Here is a 9,204-nt window from a genome sequence, read left to right as displayed (position 1 = left end):
TTTAATAACGAGAATGCGAGATCATTTCATTGAAAGTGACTTTAAAATTCAGAGTTGACTATATTATTTTATTTTTTTTATTTTATGTTCGTCTCCATCGTAATTATTCTTACACCAAATTCACAAAGTCAAGGTTTAATGTGTGAAACTAATAAAAGTTTAAGACGAATTTATAACATGAGTTATATTATTATTGTCACAATTTCTTTGAAAAATATATTAAGAGGCTCACTATCACCTAAACTAAAGATGATCACAACTAATAACGAACCATTATTCTGTCTAACAATGATATGTATGTAAAATCTCATTGTGATTAGTAAACCACGAACTGGTTGATAGTTTCTGGGCTTTGATGACACGGGAAGATTGAAGCCTAAGCCATAGTAAAAAGCTAAAACTTCAAAACATTGAGACAATAGAAAGATGATCTGAAAGTGTTTTCGGTTTTCGCTCGTGTATGATCGTCATATTTAGGATTTTGATTACTTTTCAGTAACTTCCTCAACTATATGGATGGAACCATTTGTGATGAGCTTATAATTGCTATTTGTCATAGGATTGGGCCTATTCGAGTTCTTAGAACCCATGACCTTAAAGTTACTAAAGAAAACAAGGAGAGACCATAGGAAAATTGTTCAGAGAGAATGGTTGATTGCAAATTGAGAGATGATAACACTCGGTCAATTTTTAAAAAAATTTGCTCCATTAAATACGTTGCAAATATAACCAATATTTCTTAAAAGAATACACTTAACAGAATTGGATAAAAAGAGAAAAATCGTCTTTGGTCAGGGTAGAGAATTTCTTTCCTTGTGGGATCTTCTGCGCTCAATCTTCAACAAATGAAGCAAGAAATCATTCCATGAATCAACAGGTCCCGGCAAACACCAATGCACACAATCATTATACATGACTACATTTTCATGTGGCCAATGCCCATATCTACTGGGGTGCCCATCTGGCCTCAACAACATAGCCTGTGTTACATCAATTAATCTGAAACTGGACCCCTTCTTCTTCCCTTCTCTTTCTGCAATCCTAAATTCCTCAATTTGAGTCATATAAAGATCCAAATTTGCACCTTCCAAAATAATCTCATTGCTTCTAAAAGGCCTCTGTCTTACACAATTCCCACCTTGGTTCCACAACCCATTCTCAAAGTGGGATGGTGTATAAGTCCTTAAAAATGTTACACCTTTGAAGTTTTCTAAACTGTTTATAGCTTTAAAAGCTGTTTTGAACGCCCTTCGGGCACCATAAGTGGTTGGAAAGTCCGTGACATTTGGAATTTGGCAGAAGCGACAGCCCACGAGGCGCCTATTTTCATAGTACATGGATGGTCGGTAAAACCAGGTACCCGCGTTGAGGACAATATAGTTGAATTCATCTATATGGTTAGTCCACGACTTGTCAACCTCGTCAAGGTAGAGATTGAATAGGCCCGTATGAGTTGGACCATCAGGGTCTGCCTCTTTGGATTTCACCAAAAAGGGTGTCCAATAGCTGGCTAGGGTGAAGTTGTAACTCACGTAGTTCCAACTTCTGAAATGTTCATCCTCAGTATGTGAAACGTTGATTGGATTTTCAACCTGAAATTTTTGAAAATCTAAGAGCAGAAAAAATGACTTAAAATTCTTGAACATACTAAACGAGTTAATAACACATAACAATTATGAATAATTTGAACACTTAGATGCACAAGAAATTAAAAATCAAACATTTTTTTTTTTAAATGTTCATATGCCCTACAAACTAAGTAGACATGACTAAAGATGACAAACTAATTAAAGGGTCCCCATGATTCATCTGATATTTACCAACATTTTCCAGCAAGTTCAGCACATGCATTGTTTGGCTTTTCCTATAATAAATTACAGAATATTGATGTTTCAGAAAAAAATTGTAAGAATTATACCCCTGTTTGAGCTACGTTCTTTTAGAAAAATACATTCTTAAACAGTATTTTAAAATTATTTCAACCACATATTTTTCAATAAAATAATATTACACACAAATTCAAAACTTTTCTTTATTTTTTAATCACACATTTCTCATCAATACACTATTCAAAAATTCATTTTATGAAAAGAATGGGACATACATACACGTAGACAAAGTGGTTTGATTTGAACGAGAGCATGAAATGAATGATATATACCTAATCCTAGAAATTATAAAAGGAAGCTTTAGTCGTTTGTTGGGTAAAGGGTTAGTGACCAACTCTGTGTAAACAACAATTTTCTAGATCTAGTAATTGTATAGGAACTTAGGTTCCCACGCTTAGATTCCCTCTACTTCGTCACCTACTTCTAGTAATTATTATTTAAATATCCTATTATGGGAAAAATAATTTTTCAGATCAATCAAATATTTCATAGTCTTTTATTTTCCAAAAAACAATTATTTAAAATTAAGTGTAAATGTAGATGTTAATTAATAATTTGATTTGCTATATTCCCCCATTTGATTCTCATTCTTTGGCTAAAAAAATGAAAAATATAATCGTTATCTATCACATCAAGTCACCATATTTAACTTTCTATCTTTTCTGTGGGTCTTGTAACGACTATATTTTTCATTCTCATTTTTATAAAAATGGGTACCAAACGGGGTAAGCCAATACATCAAGCCAACTTACAATTGACGTACAGAAAATGAAAACATAACTAATTCATAAATTACTTCATTTGCTATTAAATTTTGTACATTATCGAATCCAATCTGCTAATATTTTTGAATTAAATGGAAGTGTATTCTAAAATATTAATATATTTGAGCCTTTTTGCTTTGTGTTTTCAGCCTTTGGTTCTCAAGCACAACGGCTGTGCATACTATTAATACAACACTCTTATCCCACAGTAGACGTCAAAATACACATAAATTTGGGTAGATTTTTCTTCACTTTTCATAATCTAGCATTAATTCTTAGGTAAACTTGTTGTAACTTGAAATAAGTTTCGACCTTTAATTTCAAAAATTAAAACACTTTAATTTTAAGTTCTAACATAAAATTAAAACATCATAGTTCATACGTAGCTTATATTTTAATGGTTTAATTGTGGGGGTTAAATTTATCCATATACAAGGGAGTTTTTTCATTGAAGAAAAAAAACTAGAGATACAAGGAAAAACAAAATACTACATTTATATTTTATATTATATTTCTATAGTTTTTGGCAACTCGATGAGAGGCCCAATCTTTATCTCTTTGTGGTAGTGCCCACAGAAAGAAAACTAAATGTGAGTCATATGGATTTTATCATGGAGCCGTGTAGTACCGAAAGTACTCGCACAAAAAGTAGGTAACATGACTTTAGGACAACCTCTTCTACGTGGCTCCCAAGACTTCCTTTTTTTCTAACTCTTCTCTACTTATTTTATGTTCATGTTATTATTGAATTATTATGGTTATGATAATAGTTGAATTATAAATATTAATGTTTGTTATTATGATAAATATCTACACAAAAATCACCCATTTTTCCCAACAAAACTAACCAGTATACTTGACCTCTTTGGAAATGGACATAATGTAGAATGAACTAATTAATCAAGTTAAACCAAAGGAAGAGAAGAAAAAACTTAATCAAGAAGATTAACATTTTCATCATGCTATATGTAGTGAATAGTAGTAATAATTCATATGATACCAATTATATCCTAGTATATAATGTAAAATTAGCTTTAGATGAAGTTCAATTAACAAGCAACAGGAGTAACTTCTAAGCAAACAACTATCTACTAGTTAATCACTTCAATCTATAGTCCCCCAACTAGCAGTGTTAAGGGGCGAGCTGAACACTGAAATCTTCTTGCAACTCATTCGTCGGCTCGCATGAGTTAACTCATGAGCTCATCGAATTGTTTGTGCGAGTTGGCTCACAAGCTACGAGTTGACTTGTCATAATGGGTGAAATAATAATTTAAGCTAAAAAAATTGGCGAGCCATCTCGGCTCACCCTAACCAGGGGTGAGCTGAGTCGAACCTGATGGCAGACAATCCGAGTTGGTCAGCTCACCCCATTTAATACCCTTACCTCTAATCAGGCAACCCACACCCAAAAAACAAAAAGGAAGAAAAATGTGTAATGCTTAAATCGTCTTGAACAAATCATGCATTGCAACATACCAGGGTATCTAATTACTTGTGAAAAATGAAATATTATACATATATAATTACCCTGGATAAGAGGCATATCAAGGACTGCAATTGGTTCCTCCCCACAGAGTCTCCAATAAAGGCCATGGATTTGCCCCTCACAATATCCAGAAATTGATAAGGATTGAAAACAGGCAAATCACATCCATCTGGTTTCCACTTCCATTTCATGAAATCTCTATCTGGCCTTCCATATTTCATGCAGTTCTGGTGCTCATGGATTGACGAACAAGTCATATTCGTGTAGTATGGCGCCTCGGGATTCGGAACCCATTCACCCGTAGAAATGTCACACTTTTCATAATCTTGATCCTTAATCTTTACGGATTCATCAATTTCTGCAGGATTCTTTGAAGAGTACATCAAAAATGGATAATTTAGATGAACAACAGTTAGGAGAATTAATGTTATGGCTATTAATAGTATAGAAATATTCTTTGTGTTTACAATACTTTCTTTATTATTTCGAAAGGAAAACTCCATGGATTTGAGCCTCATGAAGCTAAAGAAAGAATGGACAAGGAAGAATTAAGGGTGAAGGCATCAAAAAGAGATCTGGCTAAAAGTGTCAAACAAGTTGATGATTTGTATATTATTTAAAAATAACATTTTTTAGTCACGTTCCTACACGACTCACTATACATTATTTATTGAATACTTACAACTGAAATAATTAGAATTAAAAAATGATTGCATTTAAATTGTTTCTCGACAAATGTAGTATTTGTTCATTATTAAGATATATATCTTCAAAATCTGACTTATTTGTTACTTATTAGTAAATATTAAGGGTAGAGGGTTGTATCTTAAAATATGAATCTTACAGCTCGTTTAAGATAATCAATATTAAAATTGACAACTTGTTTGATTAGTCCAATAAAAAATTGCCTGTTCAAAGTCATATTGAGTTTTAAGGTTCCATCATAAAAGATTTTATGTTACGCAAACAGTTATTATTTTCTTGATATAATTATATTATATGTGATTCAGTAAGTGAGAGCTACTTAATTGAAGAGTTTCTATTTTTGACTGAAGTAAGTTCCAAGCATCTGCTTCTGTCAATACAATTAGAGTCAAACAGATCATGTAGTCATAATTGATATTTAAGCATTAAAATACGTTAAATCATGAGAGCGTGCTGTGAGAATTAATACAATTTCACTTTATTTTAGAAATTTGTATTTCTTTTACTTAAAATGGACACTGAAAATAGATTATTTTCAATTCCAAAAGACCTCTAATTTTATTGTAATAACACAATTAAACTGATCATAAACTCTTGCATCTCGATGTTTTCCTTAAAAATGGACACAAAACGTTCTAAAAGCTTTAAGCTTTCACTTAATTTTAAATTCTACTTATACATAATTATTGCACATAATTGTGTCCATAATGTGATGTGGCAATCATTCGATTGTTGATGTGCCAGTGTGAGATTTGAATTAAAGGTTGGATCCAGTGTCACGTGTAATTATGGACACCATTATGTAGACAACTATGTACATGTAGTACTTCCCTAATTTTAATATAAGTAGTATAATGTAAATATTAGGTTTAAATGCAATATAATCTAGCTAATTGAAATCAATGGACTAATTCGTAACTTCTTAATTAATAATCAATTAGTTAATCATAGAGTTGGTTTTAATTACTCTGTAATCATATTTTCAATAACCTGGCGGGTAGGCAAATCAGAACTAAGCATAATTATCCAAATTAATCATATAAAAATAAGAAGCGAGCTAACGTACTGTCTTTGCGTGCAATACCAAAAAGCACATGAGATCGAGTGATCCATATCCGATAGCATAAAAAGTTTAATTTAATTATTAAAGTCGACAAGATTTGCCCAACTCAGCTCCCATGTGCAATTATACCACTAAAGTAAGAAGAATTTAATCTTCCAATTGATTAAAAGTTTACTTTGATACCAAGAATTTGTCCATAGGATGCACCAATTATGTTTTTAGATGAAGCAAAATGCTCATAACTATTTTGTGGTTTCTGAAAACGTAGAACAATAATTATTAAGAGTGTGTTTGATTGAGATGAAAAATATCACCTATAAAAGAAAATATTTTCCATCTTTTGTGGAAAATAAAAACCACATCTACCCAAGAAAAATGTTTTCCTTAAAAACAAGGAAAATTAGGCATATTTTCAAAAGTTGGAAAATATTTTCTATGGAAAAAAAATAGTAATCAAACACTTCATAAGTGTTGTTTCGAAAAGCCTTTGTCTTTTCTTTATTTATTAGGCACTCATACCAATGAATTAAAAGTTATCACGATTAAATAAAATAGTTTATTGACGAGTGAAGTGGTAGATCATTGCATAATGTTGGCTATCAAGATATAGATGTTCAGAATTTCACTTATTTATTACTAAAAAATTATTCCTGGAATTCCAGCTTAAAGATGGAAATCGTTAAGAAGAGTAGCTCAAAATTCAATATTGCTTGCTTAAAAAACCAATCTTGTTATTGAATTCAACCTTGCTAATAATAGTATTGAAATCTTTTAATTATCATTGTTATTTTCATATTTAATCATCACTGAGCATAATTATCCAAATTAATCATACAAGAAATAAGAAACAAATTAACGTATTGGTTTGCGTACAGTACGTTTAAAAAGAAAATGAGTTCGAGTGATCCAAATTTCGATATCAAAAATTAAAAGTTAAATTTGTTTATTTAGAGTTGACAAGATTTGCCTAACTACCACGTTCAAACCACTAAAGTAAGAAAAAAATGGTCTGTCAATGGATTAAAAAATTATTTTGATGCCAAGATTGAGTTGCAACTACACATGATAGCCGGAGATTAGACTTTTTATTGTTATTACCCTTTTTCTTAAAAAAATAAAATAAAAAATAAACATGTGGTCAGAAGATGCAGCAGTGATATCTATCGATGAAGGGAAATGCCGAAAACTATATTGTGGTTTGTGCAAAAAGTCGAAAATATCTTCTTTTTTAATTTATAAAAACGACAAATAAATTCTTTGTGTAATGAATAACACAGTGTTTCTGAGTAGAATTTCTGGGAAAAAAAAGGTTTGTTCGCCAGCAAACACTGGTAAAACTAGTAGAATTTAGTTGGGTATATAAGAAACGTTTAAAATAAAAATCCTGATTTATAAATTGTAATTACTTTGAATTTGAAGTTTTATTGTACTAGATATAAATTAAAAGTGGTTTAACTCAAGAACCACGAAAAAATAATAATAAGTTGAGTTGGTTCCCGAAATCAGTGGAGAATGGTATCTTTTGCAAGTGCTTCCCGTTCAAAAAGTGAACTTAAAATTTCTGGAAATAATTTCGACAACTTTTTATCGTCGTAGCACTGGATATGAACTTCGTAAATGAGTTTCAGCCCCAGTGGTACTGCTGGTGCACAAAATATATATTGGGTTGTTGTTGGTCTCAAGATCGATAATACACAAATTAAATTTGTTTAAAAACTGAAAAATTGCAAAAAGAAATAACACCAAGAATTTTCGCCCCTTAGGGGCCTGATGTTCAGTCGAAGCCTACTCACCCATTGAACATCTACAAAGTAAATTTGGCTCAAAATCCACTAAGAATCACAAAAAATCGATACAAATGTATGAAGAAACGGAGTTCATTCACTTATGCTTTCTTTCACCTCCCTTTTAGAAGAAATTGCTCTTCTCACAATCTCCTATACTATACACAAAATACAACTCAATCATCACTATGAAATTTACAGAGATTAGACTCAAAAATCACGAAGCAGTAAGAACCCTCAAGAAGAAGGAGACGAAGAGAAAACCCTAAAAGAGAATAAGACTGTATCTCATCAAAAAAAGGCAAGGGAGGACTTTATAATCCAGTTAAAACGTCTAGATCCAACGGTCCAAATTGAGCTAGATGAAGGGACAACAATTAATCTCACATTTTAGAGAATAAGTGCATTTTTCAGAAACACGCTTTTACTTAAGTCTAAGACCCGGTGGCCCAACAAATAGTCCAAAGTTCAAATGAATTCAGCCCAATAAAAAATAGAGAGACAGTCCACAACAATCTCCACCTTGCCGATCTATTCTTGAAATTCTTTTGTGGATTTAAAAACCAAAACACTTGTTTCATTTGCTCTACACAACGTGTAAGGGAAAAAAAAACAGTTAGTTTATATTCAAAGACAATACAAAAGAAAAGACCGAAATTGTATCCATTACCTTCAAAAGATGTTCAGAATTTTTAAACAGTTCCTGGACTTATTTAAGGGCAGTACCTTAGTACCAATATCAGAAGGATTAAATTCAGTTGAGATTTTAACCAAATTAATATGGCCTTTTTCAATCATATTTCTAACAAAATGAAATTTAAATGCCAACATGCGTAATCCGATCATGGTATATAGGATTTCTGCTCAAATGAATTGCACTTTGGTTGTCTGTATAGATTCTAACAACCTCATTCACAAACCAATTTCACCCAACAAGCCCCTTAACCATATTCCTTCTTTAACATCATCACATGCTGCTATATACTCAGTTTATGTAGAAGATAATGCTACCAGTTTTTGTATTGTGACTTCCAGCTAATACAATCATCACATAGAGTAAATACATAAGAAGAAGTTGATCCTTTTTTTTTTTTTTTTTTTTTTTTTTTTTATCTAAATCAGATATATATATATATATCTGATTTAGATAAAAAAAAAAAAAAATTTTTTCTTTTTTTTTTTTTTTTTTTTTTTTTTTTATCTAAATCACCTGCAAAGTCAGAATCCGTATAGCCCTTTAGAATAACACCTTCATTACATCTTGGAAATTTAAATCCCAGTTCTGTTGATCCTTTTAGATATCTAATCATCCACTTAATTGCTAACCAATGTGTTTCACCTGGATTGGCCATAAATCTACTAAGAATGCTTATTCCATGAGCTAAATCAGGTCTAGTACATATCATAAGGTACATAATTGAACTAACAGCATTAGCATAAGGTATTTTACTCATTCTATCATACTCTTCATCAGTTTTTGGGTAAAGTCATAGGTTTACATTCAATAATA

The 9,204-nt window shown here is 31.4% G+C and overlaps 1 protein-coding gene across 1 annotated transcript; it reads right to left on the bottom strand.

Annotated features, from left to right (window-relative positions):
• Positions 1 to 650: 650 nt before the first annotated feature.
• Positions 651 to 4,707, bottom strand: LOC111367910 (protein trichome birefringence-like 19). Its single transcript, XM_022989021.1, has 2 exons — positions 4,184 to 4,707; positions 651 to 1,592 (listed from the first exon to the last, which is right to left on the bottom strand). Exons 1-2 carry the CDS (start codon positions 4,658 to 4,660, stop codon positions 792 to 794), a joined length of 1,278 nt encoding a protein of 425 aa, XP_022844789.1. The 5' UTR covers positions 4,661 to 4,707; the 3' UTR covers positions 651 to 791.
• Positions 4,708 to 9,204: the final 4,497 nt, after the last annotated feature.

This window comes from Olea europaea, chromosome 18, assembly GCF_002742605.1.
Source record: "Olea europaea var. sylvestris chromosome 18, O_europaea_v1, whole genome shotgun sequence".
NCBI lineage: Eukaryota > Viridiplantae > Streptophyta > Magnoliopsida > Lamiales > Oleaceae > Olea > Olea europaea.
Note: the sequence above shows the minus strand (reverse complement) of the source record. Positions and strands in the feature narration are given on the sequence as shown.